The sequence below is a fragment of the Phyllostomus hastatus genome, unplaced genomic scaffold (genome assembly GCF_019186645.2).
Source record: "Phyllostomus hastatus isolate PE091 unplaced genomic scaffold, TTU_PhHast_1.1 phas_scaffold_1066, whole genome shotgun sequence".
Classification (NCBI taxonomy): domain Eukaryota; kingdom Metazoa; phylum Chordata; class Mammalia; order Chiroptera; family Phyllostomidae; genus Phyllostomus; species Phyllostomus hastatus.
Genome location: NW_025334004.1, coordinates 31,252,105 through 31,273,553, shown reverse-complemented (window position 1 = coordinate 31,273,553; position 21,449 = coordinate 31,252,105). Strand labels below are relative to the sequence as shown.

Genomic DNA, 21,449 nt, shown 5'->3' with positions numbered 1-21,449 from the left:
GAAACACGTGTGGTGCCGTGTGCGGGTACCAGACTTATGGGGGTACCAGACTTATGGGGGGCGATCACTTTGTAAATTATATAAATGTGTAACCACTAACCTGCACACCCAAAACTAGTATTAAATAATACTGAATGTCAACTGTAATTGACAAGTAAAAAAATAAAAGGCTAAAAAAAGTTAAAGCAATTTCCACTCCCTCCACAAAAACAGACCCAAACTTCGAGCAAACTAAATGGTCCGGGTGTTTCAGAGCAGGTGCGGCGCTCAGCCGGGGCTGCCGGGGCGGGTGTGTGGGTGTCGAGCCTCCACTCCCACCAGCTCGCAGGCCGCAGCCACGCCCACCCAGCGACCCCTGGTAAACACAGCCGCTGCTGCCGCATGCGTGCCCTGCGGCTGCTGGAGGACTCTGCAAACGGAGCTGGGGGAGAGGGGGGCGTTCTCACCCAGCTTCAAGAGGGGTGGTCCCGGGGTCTTCAAAGAGCGGCCCGCAGGGCCTGCTGCCCCTGGTGGGCACACTTCGCACTCGGGTGAGAAGGGCGGGGCCCTCGGCAGCACACGATAAGAAGTCCCGGGCCTCCCGCAGGAGGGGAGACAGCGGCTCAGAGGCGGGAAGGCGGCTCGGACAGGGCCATGCTTGTGGACTCCATCTTCCGGCTGACCCTGCTGCTCTGCGGGCTCGCGGCCCCGCGGCCTGCCCAGCCAGAGGCCCTCTTCCACAGCCGGGGCCGTTGGGACCTGGCGCCGTCCCCGCTGCGCCGGGCCACACCCATCGCCAACCTCCGCGCTGCGCAGGTAGGGGAAGCCGAGGCTGCGACTACGCGCGCGCACGCACGCACGCACGCACTCGCACAGGTGTGCGTACGCCTGTCGAGTGCTGGACCTCGCACAAACCACCAATAGCAGGGTAGAAATGCCGCCCAGCGGAAGTAAATACACAGGGTAGTAAACACGGATGGCGTCACGCAGATGCCCACTGGCCCGCATGGCATGAACGATCAGAGGACACGGGTGTGGAGTGCGCCCTCAGCTGCGCCCCCCACCGACGGGTGCGTTTCTTCCCCGCAGCGGTTCCTGTCTAAATACGGCTGGGCGGAGGGGACCCCGGGGGCGGGGTTCCCGGCCCCAGTGCCCCGGGGTCCCCGCCGTGACCAGCCGCCTGAGGGTCCCCAGGGCGCCGCCCTGGCTGAAGCCCTCCGCAGGTTCCAGAAAGTCAACGCGCTGCCTGCCAGCGGGAAGCTGGACGCGGCCACGCTGGCGGCCATGAACCGGCCTCGCTGCGGCGTCTCCGATGAGCTGCCCCAGCTGCGGGCCAAGAGCACCGCACCCCGGACCCCACTGACCCCACGCCCCCGCCCGAAGCGCTTCCTACATCTGCTGTTTCCAGGGCCAGGCTGGCAGCTTGAGGGCTCCCCGCAGAGTGGGGGCACCCTGGCCTTCGCCAAAAGGACCCTAACCTGGAGGCTGATGGGGGAGGGCTACAGCAGCCAGCTGTCCGTGCAGGAGCAGCGGTACATCTTCCGCCTGGCCTTCAGGATGTGGAGCGAGGTGATGCCCCTGAACTTCCGGGAGGACCTCACTGCCCCTGCGGCCACCATTGACATAAAGCTGGGCTTTGGACGAGGTACGAAGGGTGGAGACTCTGCCCCCGCCCTGTCCTCTCTGCAGGCAGCAGGGCCCTCTCTACCTCCCCGCATAGCCCGAGGTAGGGACCAGTTAGCATGAGCTTCAGGTGGAACAGGGTGACCTGGGGAGCCCCACCCTGGCCTCCTGCTCCGCGTGGTCACCCGCAGGGCGCTTTGCGGTGGCACCAACCCCGCCTCCCAGGCTGTTCTGAGAGGGCACCTGTCCTGGCACAGGCACACTGTAAGCCCTCTGTAGATGTAGCTTTGTTATGACTCACTCGGAAGGGCACAGGCGTGCCACCTTGCGAAAAGCCCACAGGGTCTCACAGGGAGAGCAGCGCAGGTCAGCCGTGAGCATTGCTCACAGGGGCTCAGGGCACTCAGCAGACGGGGTGGCTGTCCCCCAGGCCCCAGCTGGGTGCTAACAGCTGCGCCGCTGGTCTCACAACTCCCTAATGCGGGAAGTACACAAGGCACGGGTGGCGGGGAAACGCTACAAATGCAAGGGTGTGACCACTGGGCAGCACCTGTGTTCCTGCTGGGCACTCAGCTAGTGGGGTCCAGCCCATGGGGTCCAGCGCGGCTCTGGTCTCCTCTGCAGGCCTCCAGCAACCCACGCCCACCTCGCACCCCTGCTCGCAGACAAGTGGAGCCCGGGCTCTGCTCTCGGCTCCCAGCACACTGGGTGCCCGGCTGTCTGCGCCCTTAAACCTAGTGACCCAGTTTATAAACAGCCGAGTCTCACTGCTCCTCTCGCTCAGGGGCTGGTCCGGGGTCGCTGCTCCTGCTACGGGACCGCAGTCCCCTCAAGCTGGGAAACCCCACCAGGGTGTACATTCCCCGCCAGGTAAGGGGTCTGTGCAGTGGGCACCCCCGACTCACCTGGCCCGCCTCCCTCTCCCCTGGCCAGGCCGGCACCTGGGCTGTCCTCGGGTTTTCGACGGGAGCGGGCAGGAGTTTGCACACGCCTGGCGCCTGGGCGACATTCACTTCGACGATGACGAGCACTTCACCCCTCCCACCAGTGACATGGGCATCAGCCTCCTCAAGGTCAGCGGTCTCGTGCTGGCTGCTGGGCACAGCAATGAGGCAGCAGAGGGCAGAGCTGCACGGGCAGGTGGGAGTACGGGGGGCCAGGGCCTCTCTGCTGAAGTGTCTGCGTCCCCCTGAGAAGGTTCCCTCCCCCCCCAGCATACTCCCCCCCAGAGCAGCCTGCCCCGGGGGTGGGGTGGCGCCCGGACAGCCAGGGCTGCACCGCACCGGTGGCCTGTGTTCCCTCCTAGGTGGCTGTCCACGAGATCGGCCACGTGCTGGGCCTGCCGCACAGCTACAGGCCAGGATCCATAATGCAGCCGAATTACGTCCCCCAGGGGCCTGCGCTGGAGCTGGACTGGTCAGACAGGAAAGCCATCCAAAAGCTGTACGGTAAGACCTGCACGGAGAGCTCGCCCTCGGGGCTGGCGGGGCGCAGCAGGACCCCACTCGCTCCTCAGCCCGACGGCCCCCGGGCAGCTGCCGTGAGGCTCCGAGACCGTGAAAGGCGGCCTGCGCACCCCCTTGCGTTTGCTCGTTCTCTGTCCGCTTTCTCATGACACACCGTATTCCTGGGACAGGGTGGTTTTCTAAACGCAGGCTGGCCGCCCAGCCAGGGTGTCCCTCTAGAGCCACGGGAGCTGGGAGCCACTGGAAGAAGTCGTCCGTGATCTCAGGCACGGAACAGCACGGCCATGCCGGGATAAGCTGTAATGTCTGTCTGATTGTTCAGGCCCGAGGGCCGGCGGTTCATTATTTGATGGAAGTGAGGAATGATTCGGCTCCGCAGCTGCAGGGAAGGGAGCTACCCTCCACTCTTCCGTCTGAAACAGGGACCGTGCCCACTTCGGTGCCACCCACAGCATCCCATTCTCACCACGGAGCCCCTTGGAGGGCAGGTCAGGCACCACACCACCACTCGGGGGTATCTCCCTCAGCTGTGCCCAGAGCCAAACCTCCTCCCTGCGGAGAAGCCAGAGCAGCCATCAGGGGGCGTCAGCTGGACTTAAGGTGGCCGTGTCGCTGGCCTCCCAGTACAGGCCTTCGGACGGTGAGCCAGGGCACAGTTTACAACGGGGCTGGAGCGGCTCCTGTGCCCAGGCCTGTCGGGGGGCCACCGGCTGCCTCCTGCTCCCTGCCCTCCACCGGGGGAGGCTTACTCCCACTCCCCCACCGTGTCTGGCTCTAAGATGTCTCAGTAGAAAGCTTCAGCCTAGCGGTGCTCTCTGCACAAGTCACCCAGGAGAGAGGGAACCGCTGGTTTTTGCACCAGGTGTCAAGGGCTGGACCTTCTTTTTTTTTTTTTTAAGGTTCCTGCGAAGGCGCATTTGACACTGCCTTTGACTGGATTCGCAGGGAGAGAAACCACCACGGAGAGGTGACGGTGAGGTTCAGCACCTACTTCTTCCGCCGCAGCTGGTACTGGCTTTACGAAAACCGGAACAACCGGACCCGCTACGGGGACCCCATCCCCATCCTCGCGGGCTGGCACGGACTCCCGGCGCAAGACATAGACGCTTTCGTCCACGTCTGGACGTGGGGAAGGGACGAGCGTTACTTTTTCAAAGGTAGAGGCCCTCGCGCGGCCCCGTTTCTCTTACTAAACAAATGCCGTCAGAACAAAGGCCGTGGGCCCTCACCGAGGACGCTTCTGTGACGCTCTGGGAAGTACTTCCTTTCCGCCTGTCCCATCAGACAGTGCGCGGGGGGTGTGCGGGGTCCCCATCCTTTCACCCGGGCGCAGAGTGCCCCGGATGCGCATGCGTGAGCGAACGCTGCGCGGGCTCTGAGGGGCTGCCGAACAGCTGTCCGAAAGGGCCCCCCCCCCCCAATTCGGAAGTTCCCATCTGACCCTGCAGAGAGAACCACCTTAGAAGCCCACGAGAGGCACAGTCCGTCTGAAGGGGCGCAATAAGCAGAGCTGGCCACTGTCGCCCCAGAATAGGGTGCTGGAGCCACCCAGGAGTCAGGGCTTGGCCCAGACTGGACAGATGGGGGGGACCTGAGTAGTGTGTGTGTGGGGAGGCAGGGGGCGGGGGAGGCGGTGGGGGTCAGGCTCACAGCCCTAGACCTGGCGGTGGCAGGGCCCTCGTGCGGCGGGATTAGGCTGGAAGGACAGGGTTAGCCCCGCCACAGGGAAGCCGGAACACCAGGCCCAGGACCAGGCATCAGCCAGCAGGCGGCGACCGGGGCACAGCAGCAGTTCCTGGGCGCGGAGGTCTGAGTCCTGCAGGAGGCAGCTGCGGAGGTGGGGCCTGCAGGGCTTGGTGAGCACCCCAGCGGCCAGGCCAGCGGGCCGCCTTTGCGAACCAGACCCAGGGAGTCGCATCATGAACATGGCCTTGTGGTTGCTTTTTCTTCCCCTCGCTGCCCCGCTTCCTGGCAATGCAACCACACTGCTTCGGAGTCCGAAGGTTAGGTGGCTGGGGGAGAGCCGACGAGGCCACAGCCAGCCCGGAAGGACTTGGCCAGCAGATTCTGCCATGAGAAATCTGGGAGTAAATTTAGTCTTAGTTTTCCTTCACATCGCACAGGGAATTCCTTTAGTTCAGTCGCACAAAGAAATCTGTCAAGTAGGCTTTTGTCGTTTGGGTATTTCAGAGTCAGGAAGACATTTTCCCAAGGTTTAAGAAGTGCTGAACTGAGCCCTGGCTGGCGTAGCTCAGTGGATTGAGCGCGGGCTGCGAACCAAAGTGTCGCAGGTTTGATTCCCAGCCAGGGCACATGCCCGGGTTGCAGGCCATGACCCCCAGCAACTGCACATTGATGTTTCTCTATCTCCCTCCCTTCCCTCTCTAAAAATAAATAAAATCTTAAAAAAAAAAAAAAGGGAAGAAGTGCTGAACTGCAGCGGGTGTTGGCGACCCCCGGACCACCGCTGGGGCCCAACAAGAAGTGACTCAGGACCTGAAACAAGCGGCCCTGGGGAGGGGGCGGGTCGGAGGCAGGTGCAACTTAGATGCGTTGCCGCCAGTCCGGCTGTCCCCCCGCAGGGCGTCAGGACCTCCTGGCACACTGGGGCCCATGTGGGAAGCCAGCTGGGTTGCCATTCCTGATTTACCTGTAATAAGCCGCGGTGGCGTTTTTTGTTTTTTGTTTTTTTTGTTTGGCTCTCAGGGACGCAATACTGGAGATACGACAGCGACAGGGACCAGGCCCACACGGAGGACGAGCAAGGAAAAGCCTACCCCAGGTTGATTTCGGAAGGGTTTCCGGGCGTCCCTAGTCCGCTGGACACCGCCTTCTACGACCGGAGGAAGCAGCTGATTTACTTCTTCAGGGGGTCCCTCGTAAGTGGGGCTTTGCCGCCTGGTGCGGCCGTGTCCGCCCTAACTGACCTTTTTCCCAGGCGGCCAAGTGCTCGGCTGAGAGCTGAGCGGTCGCCTCGGGCCGGTCCGGCCGCGGCAGATGTCCCATCACGGGGGACCTGGTCCAGAACGTGCAGCCCGAGGCCCTTGGGGCGGAGACACAGGTTGGCCCGCCTCACTGCTCCGAATCGGTGGTCTTCGGAAAGGCCAGTCCTGCTCCCTCGATCCGCAGGTGTTCGCGTTCGACGTGAACAGGAACCGCGTCCTCGGGTCCTACCCGAAGCAGATGGCTGACGCCTTCCCGGCGGTGGAGCCGCGCGACCACCCGCTCCGGGACCTGGACGCGGCGTACTACTCCTACGCGCACAAGGCGGTCTTCCTGCTCAAGGGCAGCGCCTACTGGCGAGTGGCGGGCGACGGCGACCGGCCGCGGGGGCGGCGCGCGGGGCTCCCGCCCAATGGCGTGTTCCCCCGGCAGCGCGTCTCCCGGAAGTGGTTTGACGTGTGCGACGTGCACGCCTCCACGCTGGACATGTCGTGAGCGGTGAGTGGCGCGGGCGGGCGCAGGGAGCCGGCGGGGTTCTCTTCCGAGACACGAAGTCAGATTTCTTTCACCAAGAAAACCCACCCGACTTCCGGTAACCGAGGTGAACAGGGCTCGCTAAGTTAGAACCACGGGAGAAAGTATTAATTGGACCTTTAAAATACTTGATCTAAAAATCAATTAGGCAAAAAATAATTTTACCGATTTTACCAAATTTGCTTAGAAAAGGTTAAAGGAAGTGCTCAGGAATCTTCCTTTGCCGCGGTCGCTAGGGCGCTGCAGCCCCGCCCCCGACACGCCTGCCCGCCACCCCCCCACGGACGTCCGTCCGGAGGAGATGGGAAGACGCCACTCCCTTAAGGGTCCTGCCCAGGGACCCTTAGGTCGGACGCAGTGGTGGCCCTTGACCCCCCTTTCCTCACTCGGGCCTGGTGCCCCGACACTGTCCGTTCCTTGGGGCTCTCTTCGCTTGAACACAGGCCTGCGTCCCACGTGGTCCCGGACAGCTTCCTAGCCCCGCCCCTTCCCAATGGAACTCTGTACGCAGAGGTTTGCTTATGTCCCGAGGGCTAACTGGGTGTTTCCCTGTATCAGCTACCTCTAAGGCAGGCACCACGTCCCTTTGAGGTCCCATAATGTAGCTCCTTAATACGAACAAACCCCGACGTCCGTATGTGACGACGGGGACAGAACTCGGGCGCTGACACCGACTGGGAAAGACTCAGCTGTCCCACTGATGGGGCCCAAACACCACGCCGCCTTTGGAGGAACAGCTGGGACACCGCATTTGTAAGCTTATTTAAATCAAAATCGGCAAATTACACACACTTTAAAAGCCTCCCCACCGCCCTGTGACAGTTCCACACTGCTGCTGTGACAAGGGAGGACAGCTAGGATCTGCATCTTCCCGTTTAGAAACAAATCCTCCTCCGACTGCAAGGCTGTTGGGCTGCGCAGAGGCTTCCGTCCCCACCTCCAGCCTCCTCCTGCGGATGCGGAGCCGGTTCTGAAACTCTTCCTCCAAACGAGAGGTAGAGGCGGCCTCCCCGTGAGCAGGTCTGACCAGCTCAGCGGCGACCCGGACCGAGCGCTGGCCCAGGGGACAGAGTGACAGCTGACCCAACAAGAGGCACTGCTGATTTCGCACAGCTGCTTTCCGGTGTAGTCAGAACTTGACGTGCTTCCCCGTGCAGTTTCTGAGAATGGATGCAAATCTGTCCCAAGGACAATGCAAACCGACAAGGGCATGGACACAGGGCGAGAGAGCCCTGCCAGCTCTGCCAGAGGTCAGCTCACCGTCAAGGGGAACACCTGAAAATCTCAGCGCACGAGAAAGCAGTGTGTAAAAATGCACCTTCAAAGGAGCCTATTCCGCACCCTTCCCGAGCACAGCCCAGCGCCCTTCACAGCAGTGCGGCTGGAGGGGCTGCCAGGCGGGGGCAGAGCTGCAGGGATGACGACCCAGACGGCGCTGCAGGGTGTGCTGGCGCACCACGGTGTCCGACGACCCAGGTGGCGCTGCAGGGCGTGCTCTCGTGCGCCACGGCGTCATGCACAGAAACCCAGCTGTCTGTCGCCTGACAGGGCAAGCACCGCACTGCCCACCGGGGCCCGGGGAAACGCCAACGCAGCACGTCTGTGCCCCGGACACAGCCGCGTGCCAAGTACTACGTATGATATCCTAGTGAGGATCCAGTGCGTGGCAGATTTTATTTGTATTGTTTTAATCTTGACTTTGTAAAATTAATTAAACGAGTTCACATCAAAACTGAATGTGAAGAATGCGAAACAGAAAAAGACAGGTATTTTAAATAAATAATTTATTTACTCAAAATAGTCTTCTTACCTTATTCACAGTTTCAAGTTTAAAATAAAAGAGGAGGGCAGTGTCTGCCCCTGACCAGCTCCCACACGAGCGAGGTCCAAGCACACGGGCCCCCCCCGCACATGCACCGACAGACGACCGCGAGGCGGCTGGCGTTCCGACACCCCGGCCTGACGCTCGGAAGGGCCGGCCTCTTCCTCCTGCGCCGCCCGGAAGGAAGCGCCGTAGGTTTAACCCACCTGAACCACCAGAGTCACCTGGATGGGAAAGTCCCCTTGACCCACAGTAACGTTTACCCAAAACAACTGTGTCTCACACCCACGTAGCTCGAACACACTCCAGAGCACTCAGAAGTGTGGCCGCATCCCAGCAAGGCTGCTGACGCCGAGCTCCACTCTCTCCTCGGAGGAGGCGGCACCGGACGCTGGTCCCACACCGTCCGTGAGGAAGCCCGAGCCGCCGGCCCGCCGGCCTCGCCGTGGGTGACGAGCACGCCGCGTTCCCGCAGCGGTGCCTGCTGGGAGTGGCATTTCCTGTGCGTTTAATTGAACGAAGCACCGAGGGGCGGGGGTGCCCGAGTGCGGAAGGCACGGGCCGCACCTGCGCGGACGCGGCCCCGGGAGTCACTGGACGGCGCCGCCCCCCGCGAGCTGGCCCAGCAGGTGCAGGAGGATGTCGACCCTCTCCAAGAGACTCGTGTCCCGGTTAGCGGTAGCCCTCAGCAGCTGCGAGTAGACGTGCTTGTTGGTCCTGAGGGCCGCGTCCCCCTCCGAGTCACTGCTGGGTGAAAACAGGGCGGAACGGGAAAGGAGGCCGTGAAGAGCGGCACCCACCGCCTGCCCAGGGAGAGCCCCCGCAGGGCGGGCCGGCCGCCCTCCCCCGCCCCCTCCCCCGCCCCCGCCCCCGCCCCCGCAGGGGGGCCGGCGCTCCGTGAGGGCCCGCTCCACACTCCTCGTTGAGCCGCTGCTGGGGGCCCGTCTCTGGACATTCATGTCTGCACACCGATCAGAGCCAACGCTCGTGCCTTTCACGGACACCTGGGTGCCGCGTGTGTGCGAGCAGGGCAGACGGAAGTCCCGCCTTCACGCCGTCATCTGTGTTCTACCTGGGGGGCCGGGGGGCGGGCAGGTGGGGCGGACACGCAGTCAACCGGAAGAGAAGCGCATCAGGTGCGACACGCTACCAGGAAAATGCCGTGGAGACAGGCGGGGCGAGGGGAGCTCCCAGCACCTCCGCCAGCCCCCACCCAGCCTGAGGGTCCCCGGCTGGGTTAGCCAGCACGGGTCTGAGTGACTGTGGGGCTGCTTTCACCGGCGCGAGAATTAGCGTGGACCCGAGGCCCAGACTCCTGACTCACAGAACTACTGCCCCCCAGCGTATGTGAAGTGTCAGGGCGCCGGGCACGTGAGGCAGGCCCTCGGGTGCTGTTCTGCACTGAGCCGTGCGCACAGGAGGCCCGGGGCTTCCCCCGGGGCCGAGGCAGGAGCACCACCTCTCCTTTCCCCGCGTCAGCGCGGACCACCTGTGCGCCTTCCGCGGGCCAGGTGCGGGGGAAGAACTCCCGCCACCAGCAGTGGGACTCACCTTGTCTTCTTCTTGCCCGGAGACAGCAGCCGGATGGACTGAAGGAGCAGGAAGGACAGCCGGGACTCGAATATGCTGAGCAGTTTGAGCGCTTCTTCTCGGTTCAGACCGGGAGCCGCGTCAGCCGCGGGGGAGGGCCCGTCGCTCTTGGGCTGGAACGACGAGAAGTCCGCTCAACCCAGGCTCCCAGCAACCGCAGCTCACAGTCACGAGGCGGGCCGGGCCTCATCAACCCGGCAAGCCGGACCAGAGCCCACAGCCAGCAAACCGAGACCTCTTGTCAGGGACAGCCCTGCTGGCGGCGGCGGCGGTGGCAGTGACCAGGCCACCTCCCCCCCGCTCCCCAGAGCACTGTAATAAACTAGAATACAACAGGAGGCCGTCTCACACCCCACAGGTCTCAGCCAGGGCGGCAGCAGCAGCAGCACGAGGGCTGGGGCGCCGGCAGGCTGGGGAGGCCTCCCAGGGGCCTGCCGCGCCCGCACGCCCAGCAGTTGGGTGCAGAACACAAGAGGGTGCAGGCCTTTTCTCAACAGAGTACACACACCGAAGCAACACCTAACAGGGGCGGTACTCCAGGGCCCCGCTAACCAAGGTCTACGCAGTCGTTTTAAAATGTAAGACACACTTGTAGCCCCGGCCACGTGGCTCAGTTGGTTGGAGCGTCACCCAGCAAAGCCAAAGGTTGCAGGTTTGATTCCTGGTCAGGACACAGGCCTGGGTTGCGGGTTTGGTCCCAAGTTGGGGAATGTACAAGAAGCAACTGATCGATGGTTCTCACATCCATGTTTCTCTCTTTCTCTGTCCCTTCCCCTTTCTAAAATCAATAAGCATGTCCTCAGGTGAGGATTCAACAAAAAGATACACTTGCAAATGAAAGCGTGCCCGTGCACACACCGCCCCCGCCCCCCACGCTCACTGTGCACCCTCACCCCTTGGAGGAACCGGCCCCCACTCACCTGGCCCGACTCCTCCACAAGCTCCTTCCGCATGAGCTGGAACGCGTGGGTCGTCCTCACCATGATGTCCAGGGCCCCGGACAGCGTTTTCAGCTTCCCCACGTTGCTGCTCTGACCTGGGGTTAAACACAAACGGTCGTCCCTGTGAGCACAGACCTAGAGGCCCACGCGATGTCAACGTTTGTTGGTGAAATGCCTGCCTTCCAGATGCGCGTACAGGACGTTCAAGCGAAGACCCACACACTTGCAAACCCGACTCTTCCTCGGTAATTATCCCTCGAGGGAAGCAGGGAGTCTGGGCCCAGCCGCAGAGAATGACTGTCCGGCCGCGCCACCTGGCTCTGCCCGGTGAGAGCACTGCTGCGCGGAGCAGGAGCCAGCCCCCGAATGCCAGGCGTGGGGCCCGTGGAGGAGGGGGGGTGTGCGGGATGAAGGCCACCCGCTGTGGACCGGCTCCATGGCGCGGCCAAGTCCCTGGGGCGCTGAGTGCCCCCGTGCTCCCGGGAGGGCAGGCACACCCGCTTCCCGTGCAAAGCGGCCGGCCGGCCCGCTGAGCCCAGACTGGTTCACACGGGGACCAGAGCGACCTGCCCTTCAGCTGCCAGACGCTGTAGAGCACCTCCGCCCCGCCGCAGGAGCCTGAGTTCCGTCGTGTGCGGGGACGCGTCGCAGGGAGTTAACCGTGTCCCGACAGACCTGGCCCCGGCCTTCGGCTCCCAACAGGTCGGGACGCCCTTGGGCGCCCTGTCTGATAAGGGGTCCGTGTAGACCTGGGGCACCCCGGGCCACTCCGAGCAGCCTCATAACTGCTGCCCTGTGGAGGCTCTGGCCCCGCGACCCCCAGAGGGCCCGGAGTACATACAGGTCAGCCGAGTGGCAGTCAACCACGCGTGCTGGTGCCCCAGTAAAAGCCTGGACCTCGAGGCACAGGTGAACTGCCCCGCGGGAAACGCTCTGTGCACAGGGTCACACTTCGCTGCTGGGGACACTGAGCACCATCCGTGCCTCCACGGGGGCGAGGGGGACAACCAGAAACTTCTCGAGAGGCCGAGGGCTCAGAACTCCCCCGGACACTGGCCCTTGTGCCTCCTGCCCGGCCGACGGGGCCCCTTCTCCATCACAGACGGTGGCCGCGAGGGCACCAGCGTCGGTGAGCTCTGTGAGCCCTCCCGGGGAAATGTCGCCTGAGGGGGTCTTTGAGACCCCCCGAGTCACAGCTGGTGTGCAGTGGTCCTGGGGACCCACGACTCTGTAAATACAGCCAGTAACTTCACAGCACAAGCACCCTGCTGTCTCGGTATCCGGAAGGCTGGCAGGTGACTGCACGTGGGAATGCTCCTGGGGGCAGAGGGCAGGCGGTAACTCCACGCAGAAACCAAAGTGTGTGTGTGGGGGGATCCTCCGCACTACAGAAAAACTACGGGGGGAGTGAGAGAGAACGGGGAGGGCGTGCTGAACTGCAGCATCCAGTACCTGGCTAGCAGCCCGCTCCCCCAGATGTTTACATTACTTTCCTCAGGTACTCAGGGTATGGAACGATTTTTTTTAAAAGGGAATTAACCATACTTACCATCTTAACAAATTTGTTCCCAGTATCTATTCTTTTTTATAAGAATGATGCTTGCTCATTTTAAGAAATTCAAACATGCAGAAAATTCAAAGATGGAAATGCAAAAAGACCACTGGAAACCTGCCCCCAGAAACAGCGACGCCCACGCCCAGCCAGGCATTATACACTGGCCAGAAGTCACCAAAACTGCTCTCAGTGAAAAGCATGTTTAGAAACCGTCTGAACAGGCAATCCAGCTCATGACGCACAAAGGCCAGACCGGCACCCAGTGGGCGGGGCCTCCTCTCGGCTCCGGCCCCCCAGGGGCAGCAAAGCCATCACCGGTTTCCCGGCCTCTGTCCAGGGCCACTGCGCAGTCCTGGGCGGGCCAAGCACCTCCCTTATGTAATGTCACAGGAGAAGACAGCTGAGGGGAACACAAGTGAACGGCTGTCACTGTGAACAGCTGTTTCTGGCTTCCGTACACACGGGTGGTTCTCCAGACAGACCCCCGTGTGGACGGAGCTGGCGAGGCAGAGCGCGGAGACGTAGTAGGGACGAGCACTCTGTGCTGCAAGGCCGCCTCCCCGCCGGGCGACCGCCCCGCGAAGGCTCTGCGCTGTCTCTCACTGCCCCCCTGCCAGCAATCTGACCTTGGTCAGCATCTGCAGGTGCGTTCTGCTCTGGAGCCACTGCCCACAGCACCCACAGCACCCACAGCACCGGGTGAGCGTGGGCAGGGGCTCCAGGGGACCACCTCCCCTCCCCAACTGCTCTTCCGTCCCCGAGTTGTCCGCCGAGACTTACGTCTTTGTCTACGCTGGCTTGTCACAATTTTTTTTTTCCAAGGAAGGACTCATGGACTACACTTAAACATTGCTAGTCATCCAACATAACCTAACCCATTTCTCTGAGTTTTAAACAGCACTTCAGAAAGTGGAGAGACTCCTGGTCTCTACCCAAAGGCACTGGGGGAAAAAACCACCAAACCCCAAAAACGACACTCCTCGCACCCCGGAGGACCGCAGCCCGCCCGACTCGGAGGCGGTCCGCACCGGGGAACAGGCACTCACCGGCCATCTGGAACTCCGCGAACGCCACCCGCTCCAGCTGCACCCTCAGCAGCTCGCACGGCGTGTCCTTCAGGAGCTGGAAGAGCGTCACGGCTTTGCTGTAGTGGAGGTCGGCCAGCACCCGGTGCTGCTTCCTGAGATGCTCGTCGCCCACCTGGCACCAACGGAACACAAGGCAAACCCGGAGGCGTGGGTGTCACAGGAGCTACGCACCCGAGCCTCCGCCAGGGTCACCAAGAGCCCGGGTCACCGAGTGCCCGGGTGAGTGCCGTCTTTCTCTAGGTCCCGCAGTCTCAGCTCCTACATCCGGGTCTTTAATCCACTCTCAGGGGACGCGCTATGTGATGGGAGGCGGGAGTCCCACTCCCCTCTGCGCGCGGACACCCCTCCGTCTCAGCACTACCTGCTGAGGGACAACTCTTCCCAACTGAACTGTCTCGGACCTCTTAGGCCTGCTTCTGCCTGAGGGTATTGGGCCATCTGGGCAAACCTGAGTGTTGGCTGGGGGCCTCCTAGGGGCAGAGAGAGAGTGTCGAGGGCCAGCACCAAGTGGAAGGAAATCCTGTCTGATGAAGCTCAACCTCAAAAGGCAATAATCTCACGATGGGGCAACGCAGAAGTAAACCCTTGCCCCAGCTGAGCGCAAGCTGAGCTGTCTTGCTTGGTACTGTGCTAAGAAAGGGAAATCGGCAAAACAAAAGCCATCCCTGAAAAGCCGTGAGCACAAGCCTCCTGGCAGAAGCAAGGCCCCCCTGGAAGGGAGGGAGGGAGGGAGGCAGGCAGGGAGGGCAGCACCTTCAAGCTGGGCCTCGAGTTATTCTTAGAAATACACGCGTCTGAGTGCCAGGATGCACGTACAAGACTCTTTGCGGTTGATTACTTCTAATTGGCTCAAACTAAGACAACCTAGAAGTTCAGGAATCACTGAATGGATAAAGCTGTGATATAATCATTTCCTGAGTATACTGAGAAACTGAACAGCTACATGCACCGACCTGCAAGAATCTCAAAAACATGGTATTAAGTGAAAGGCATTTAAGCCACAGAAGAGTATGTTGAGTACGATTCATTCTATAAAGTTCACGAGCAGGTGAAATGCGAACATACTGTCTAAGTGATAAAACACAGACAAGGTGTGGACGTAACAGAAAATCCGGGACAGTGGTCGCTCTGGGTGGGTCCGGAGGGAGGGAGGGCCCACGGGGGAGCCCCACGGTGCCCCTGCGTTGCTCAACCTTGGGGCGAGGCGTGCAGGGCTTCTCCTCTGGCACGCTTCAACCTGTACATGTGTTTCCTCCACACTTTCTACATGCTCTTACATGCATGTCCTAGTTCACAACAAAAGTTTTAACAGATAGATGCTTCAAGATTTACATACAACTGTCCTTATAAAACCTAACTATACTTTAAAAAAAGCAAAATACACCCGGGCAAATGTATAATTTTGCAAACGAACTCCCAGTCAGTTATAGTAGACACACAAACATACGGCACGAGGAAAGACAGGGACGACGCCCACACTCCACAAGTTTCCCTAAGCAGCCCACGGAGGAGCAGGCATTTGAAACGGACACCGAAGTGCCAGAGAAGCACCAGAGCGCTTTCGAGGGGACCGGCCGCACCTGGTTCCGCAGGCAACTGTGGTACATGGACGCCAGCCGGTGGTGGATGGTGGCCGCTCGGTACTGGCGCAGGGGCTGCCGGGCCGACGCCGAGTCCGCGTCGCAGTGTCCCAGGGACTTCATCATGGCCTCACTGACTTCTCTTTCAATCTGTCTCGTTTTTAGGAGGGGGGGCAAAAAGAAGAGAGAGAAGCCTGTAAGTTGACGAGAACCTGCACGGCCGGCCGAAGCCCCCCTTTACGACCCGGCACGCGCCGGCACCTGCTCCTGAGCCTTCCGGGACAGCGGCGCGTAGTCCTGCTGCAGCGTGGCCATGGTGAAGTAGGTGGTGGACAGCTCCCAGTTCACGGAGTCCCAGACGGCCGGGTGCGCGTCCCGCGTCCCCAGGGACCGCAGGGCTTTCAGGTAGTAATCAACAGCCTGTGCGGGAGAGGGGGCAGAAGCGTGGGCACATGCCTGCCACGTCCCCCAGAGGAGGACCTGACGGGGGTGGCGGGGGGGGGCGTTCGTAACAGGACCGCATCAGGAGGAAGGAAAACAGTCCGTCAGCCCGACCGTTTCGGCGACTGGGCGACGAGAGGAGAGTTAGGGCAACCCACGTTCCCGCCCCTGGCCTGCAGGGAGGGGCCGGGAGGGGCTGGAGGGGCCGGGAGCCGCAGCACTTCCTGCCTCATGCTCCTGCGTGAGGACGCACTGCCTCCCCCTCTTTTCTTTCTTAATGAAAACCACAGCCCACGTAACAAGTACACTAAAAAAAAAAAATGGTCGCTGAGTCTAAGGAGAAAGAATTTGCCAGATGAGACTGGAGAAACAAGCAGCTCCTCCCGCCCTCTGCCGCCACCACCCCAAAACAGGCGGCCCCCACCCCTCACTCCAGCAGACCGAGCCCCACGGGCTCCTGTCGCCCAGCGGGAACGCCCTCGTTTCCCGCACGCATTCACCCACCCCTCCCCCGTGGAAGTGCAGACTGACTGCAACGGGCCTTTCACTCTACAGTCTGCCGCGCCGTGGCCGTTCTTCTTCACTGCATCACTGATTGTTCGGGTTCCGTTCCTCATGTAACCCAGAGAGTCCTGAGGCACGGTTTCCCGCCCTCGGAGAGCAGAGCCTTCCCCGGAAACCGTTCTCGGCCGCAGTAGCAGGAGCAAAGCACTGACCATTGATAAAGTTCTCTGAGTGTTCCCGGGTCCGCAGCGGAGCGCACACATTTTTATTCCATCCACTGCGATCAAAACGCTCAATCGCGTCCAGTTTTACGTGAAGCCTCGCGCTCCTGCGAGCTCTCTGAGGCCTCTCCGGCGCTTCGGGCCCATCCCGCTGGCAGAGCCCGGAGGCGAGGGGACGAAGCCTGGGTGCCTGGACACGGCTCGCAGCTCTGGGGCTCGACGCCCGGAGGCCGCGCCAGCCTCCGGGGTGGGAGCCTGGCGGAGTTTTGTTTTCCACCTTCTTTGTAAAAGCAACCCCCCCCCCAGATTTCAGTTAGTGAAAACAGGTACTGACGTGGGCCTTTTACAAAAGACAGCTTTCAAAACACGGACACCCGTGCTCGATGACATGCATGTTTATTCTCACGCACCCTCTCCAACACTGAATGCTACCGCCTGCCAAAAAACATTTGCTAATTTCACAAGTAAAAAACTTAATTTTTAAATTCCATAAAAGTTTAAATTTTGGTATCTTTCTCACATGTTAACCGTCTACTGTTATTATTACATATATGAAATTTTTGTTCAAGATTATGTGCCCTTCCTTCTCCCAGGACAGTTTATTTTCACAGGTGCCTAACTGTCATGTCCCAAGGGCACTGACCTCTGACCTGTCCCATGCGCTACAAAGGTGTTCACCACCCCGTGGTGCGCTGTTCAATCCTGCTTCTGCTGTGCACGTGAAACACTCTGTCTGGGCACATCTACTCTGCCCGCCTTCTGCCTCACGATCTCTGCCTGTGCCAGGCTGGGAGGCTCCTGCGAACCCCTGAGACACCCTCCTTCCCTCGTTTCCTCCGGTGTTCTGTTCCACCTGCCGTGCGGATCACCTGCCGTGCGGGTCTGTGACCCACCTGACCTCCCCCCGGTCAGCCAACGCACCGTGCTGCGCCGTCACGGCTCAGCCTGCCAGTCACAGTCCTCCCCACCCCTGACCTCTCAGCGCGCCGGGCCCACGGCCGCGTGAGCGGACGACCCGCGCAGTCCTGGGCCGGCACCGGTTTCCCCTCTCCCGGTTCTGTCCTCCCTCAGTGCAGCGAGGGCAAACGACAATGAGGCACGAACGGGGGAGGTCCCACCCGTAGGCAAACACGTTACCTTATTGTAATACAGGCCTTCCTCGGGTGAGAATTCACGCTTGAACTCGTCCCCTGCGCCGCAGTGCGCCTGCGCGCAGATCCGCATGAGCCTTCCCGTGTTGCACAGCAAAAGGGCGGCATTTGTGGCATCGCCTATCGACTCAAAGTTGTGAATTCCTTTTTCAAAACAAGAGAAGCTTTTTTTCCACAATTGCTGCTCTGCAGTAGACACGCTTTTGCTCACTTTATTTAAAAAAAAGAAAAAAAAGACAGTGTAAGCAGACATCCACGTACACCCCGCCGGCGTCCCTCGATGCGATCACGAGAGACAGTGCCCCCTACCCCCGATTCACGAGGAGGCCCTCACCCTGAACGTGGCCGTCTCTGGAGACGGGCCCTCTGAAGAGGTAGGTAAAGTGAAATGAGGTCACACCGCGGGGCCTAAACCCAACAGGACCGGAGCTCTTGTGAGGGACACACACCGGGACACCCGCAGAGGAAAGACACAGCGAGAGCCGGCCGCAGCGAGAGCCAAGCAGAGAGGCCTCCGAGGAACCCGGCCCTGCTGGCCCCCGGAGCTCCCTCCCGAGCGCGTGCGGGACACAGACTCCCGTGGTCTCGGCCCCCGGCCTGTGGTTTTGAGTTACTGCAGACGGACACACCCTCAGACACGCTCGTCTGCACTGACTGGCACTGACGGACGGAGGCCACGGCAAGCAAGAGCATCTGCGCGAAGCAGTGCCGCGTAAGGACTCGGAAGACAGCCCCGGGAGGGTAAGAGGCGGTCTGGTTTCTCTAGTTCCCCTGGTCTCCGACTACCGCTGTTCCCACTCCTCCACCCACCTCCTCCCCCAGAGGCACTCTGAAAGCACAGGTTCCTTCTTACACCTTCCTCTTCCTACACACACACAAAACCATTTACGACAGTATATATGACTGCGTATACGTGTGTAAAAAACAACTACTGTGGAGAAAGCACGGGTCCTCCCACTAACAACAAACTCTGTCCCTAACGTCGAGCACAGTTCACAAACAGGCACACAACTCACTCCACCTCCCACCCAGCCCTTCCCACCCCGGACGCCCACCGGCCCGGCCCCTACAGCTCCGGCTCCTTCCGCGCGCTGCCACGCAGTCGGGAGGCCTCCCCCGGCCCCTGCGGCTTGCTGACGTCCCACATGACGTGTGCTGATCTGCTCAAGCTGCACCTTCTCCCAAAAGCCTTCCGAGACCCCCCAACGTCAACAAACGTCTCCTCTCCCACTCTGCCACCACACTGCACTTGCACGTGAGGGCCCTGCCGGGACGTGTGCTCCGGTCCGTCTTCCCACCGCCGAGGAGAGCTGTGTCTTAGCTGCTGCGTAACCGGCATCAGGCCGGGCACAGGCTGGCCGTGCAGCTCCCTGCTCACTGATCAGATGGAGCACGGGGGGCATTGACATGACGAATTCCGAGGGGGAATAACACTCTTTCCTAGTTTCATTTCTTGAGAATTTAAGAAAGAAGGATTTCTTTAACTGAGCACCCAGGACATACAGCCCTGTGCCTTGCTCGCACCACGCGGGAGCAATGGGACCCTCTGAACGGACAGGACAGGCCTCGAGAGGCACTCACCCGCTCTCTCGCCCTGCAGCGCGGCTGCCTGGTTCATGTAGAACACGCCGATCTCGTTCCTGATGTTGCCCATCCTCTTCGACACCTGGACGCAGTGGTCCGGGTTCTGGCTCTTTAGGTCGCTGAACTGCAAGATCTCATTAGCGGCCTCGTAACATTTGCAGCTAACGGAAAGTTGGCTTTCCAAGTCTGTAGACAAATCAGTTGCCCACGCAAATCCTTGAAAAAAAGAAAAAGGAAACATGACTGTAAGTCACTTAAATCTTACTTCCTCAGTATTTAATCTGATACTTCTGAGATAATAAAATAAATGGAATGTAGTATGAAAATACAAAGATTCAATTAATAAAACTGTAAGTTTTAAAGTAAAGATCTCTTCATTCAGAAAACTATTATTTTCCTGGGACATTAACATTGGATTAAAATACTTTCCTGCCTAAAAACACCAAGCAGTTCCCACAACCCGTATTTTACCAGGTACACCTGCTTACTGCTACAGGGCTGAAGCTGTCTCCTGACACCGGGCAAGCCAGTCTTTGTTTTCACTAGTGGAAGCTCTGACTGCTACCAGAGGCAGTCAGGTGCGTTCCAGTCCGCCAGTGTACGTGTGGCTGGCTGTCTAGTGAGGACTGGAGGGAACAGGGGAACCCCAAGTTCAAAGGGAGAAAGGGGAGCACTCCTGTTGATAACACATACACGAGAGAACAACACTATCACAAAGAATATTTTAAATCAAATTAATACAACAGGAGTGGTAAAAACACACTGTGGATTTTCCCACAGTGTCTACTAAAATGAGAAACTCAGAAGGGGAAAGAGGAGAGAAAGAGGGCAAAAAAGAAAAAAAAAAATACTGTATTTCCCCTCAATGCACGTCTCTAGACGTTAAGTGTCGAAGACTTTCGGGAGGTGGAGAGCACGTGATGCACACAGCCTAAGAGTGTAAGAGTAATTCACGGCTCACTGCCGAAGACCGACCTCTCACCCCCACCCCCCCGGCCTGACCCAGCGCTCCGATCACCGCGCTGCGCTGAGAGGGAGGGCCCTGCTGCTGTGGACTAGGCTCCCCTGTGTCCCGTTTTAAAAATCCAATACCCCCCCTCCGAAAAAAAAAAGATACATTCCATCAGACTGCCAAGCCTGAGCTAAGTTTAACACAGGGCCTCTGTATCTGAGCCCCAGGAACCGTTCAGAAGGTGACCCACCCCGGCTTCCCAACGGTCCCCCTTCCCACAGACACCCTGGCTCAGCCCGGGGACCGCGAGGGCCGCTGGGAAACCCGCGCGGAGAGACGAGCGTGGCAAGCCAGCACGGCGGTCTCAGAGCCCATCCTGCAGTCGGTTCTGCCCGTGGGGTCAGTCAGTATAAAACGCTTCAGGAGCGTTTTATGTACAAACACACGCTAAAATTAAGAAGTAAGTGAAACGAAACAGCCACATCAAAACGCTGGCATCTCTGCCCCTTCTGGGACGAAGCCCAGCGAGCATGCGGGGCACGCCGGCCCACCGTGACAGCTGGACTCGCGGTGCAGGCTGTGCAGGATCTCCTGGTCCTCCTTGGTCTGGTAGTTGAACTCCTCCAGGTGCGCCGCCCTGTTGCTCGCGTTCTGGGCCAGCATCAGCTGGATGTCGCCGCACAGGGTCAGGTACTGCGACAGGAACAGCAGCACCTCAGAGAACATATTGGTGCAGAGGCAGCAGTACGTGTCTGTGTGGGAAGAGTAAAAAGGAGGAAGAAGGGCATTAAAAATTAACACAGTCAGATGAGAAAATCTGTCACCAGCTGAAAGCTTTGTAACACAGTATCTGCTCTACGTTTATGTCAAGTGTCAAATATGGCTTCACATATTTCAAAGTGAAGACACGTTAAACCACTCAGAGCAGAAAATGAAGAACTGCGTAGCTTACAAGGTGGAAAAGGCTGTTTCAGGAGTAAAACGGTACTGCGACCCGGATGCCCCCTCCGCTCCCCCTCCCACCCCCCCGCCGGGTGACGGCACCCGCTGGCGGCGGCGGCGACTCACCGTGGCTCTGCAGAGCGAGTCTGATGTAGCGCAGCGCTCGCCCGTACTTCTGCAGGCTCATGGCGGCGTCGGACAGGACGTAGTAGGCCTTGGACGACTTGAGAATCAGCTGCAGTTTCATCTTGTGTTGCCAAGAGCCAGGGACCATCCCAGACTGACAGGAGTAACTGCCCTTCTGAAGGGAGCCCACTGTGACAAAGGGCGGGGAGAGAAGGCAGCACACGTCACCAGAATGGGAGTCGCACTGGAAGGAACGGCCGCCACCAGAAACCCTCCAGGCGCAGGCACCCCCGCTGCTGCAACAGGACCGGTGCACGCGGTGCCCTGGGGGAGGAGCACAGCAGTGTCGCACCGGACACGCTCCCCGGGGAGTCCCTGAGCCCCCGCTTCTCGGCGGCCGGCAGCGG

At 60.2% G+C, this 21,449-nt stretch overlaps 2 protein-coding genes across 3 annotated transcripts in view; one reads left to right on the top strand and one right to left on the bottom strand.

The window, feature by feature from the left end:
* The first annotated feature begins 633 nt into the window (after positions 1–633).
* MMP21 (matrix metallopeptidase 21) lies at positions 634–7,474 on the top strand. The gene is made up of 8 exons (XM_045854550.1): positions 634–795; positions 1,069–1,624; positions 2,536–2,675; positions 2,909–3,050; positions 3,968–4,225; positions 5,775–5,947; positions 6,198–6,509; positions 7,368–7,474. Exons 1-7 carry the CDS (start codon positions 634–636, stop codon positions 6,504–6,506), a joined length of 1,740 nt encoding a protein of 579 aa, XP_045710506.1. The 3' UTR covers positions 6,507–6,509; positions 7,368–7,474.
* Positions 7,475–8,351: 877 nt separating this feature from the next.
* Positions 8,352–21,449, bottom strand: part of EDRF1 (erythroid differentiation regulatory factor 1) — a 31,878-nt gene continuing 18,780 nt past the window's right edge. Inside the window, exons 16-25 of one of the 2 annotated variants that reach the window (XM_045854429.1) lie at positions 21,043–21,231; positions 20,526–20,726; positions 19,020–19,238; positions 17,425–17,648; positions 15,383–15,541; positions 15,122–15,271; positions 13,500–13,653; positions 10,878–10,993; positions 9,919–10,070; positions 8,352–9,114 (exon numbers count right to left, since the gene is read on the bottom strand). In XM_045854429.1, coding sequence (XP_045710385.1) covers positions 8,958–9,114; positions 9,919–10,070; positions 10,878–10,993; positions 13,500–13,653; positions 15,122–15,271; positions 15,383–15,541; positions 17,425–17,648; positions 19,020–19,238; positions 20,526–20,726; positions 21,043–21,231 — 1,721 coding nt within the window. In that variant the 3' untranslated portion in view covers positions 8,352–8,957. The remainder of the gene's footprint in view (positions 9,115–9,918; positions 10,071–10,877; positions 10,994–13,499; positions 13,654–15,121; positions 15,272–15,382; positions 15,542–17,424; positions 17,649–19,019; positions 19,239–20,525; positions 20,727–21,042; positions 21,232–21,449) is intronic. The other variant, XM_045854430.1, reaches the window with a different exon arrangement.

Coding starts and splice junctions, on each gene's coding strand:
- MMP21 (XM_045854550.1), top strand. CDS start 634: ATGCTTGTGGACTCCATCTTCCGGCTGACCCTGCTGCTCTGCGGGCTC. Junction 3,051..3,967: donor AGCCATCCAAAAGCTGTACG/GTAAGACCTGCA, acceptor TTTTTTTTTAAG/GTTCCTGCGAAGGCGCATTT. Junction 5,948..6,197: donor ACTTCTTCAGGGGGTCCCTC/GTAAGTGGGGCT, acceptor CTCGATCCGCAG/GTGTTCGCGTTCGACGTGAA.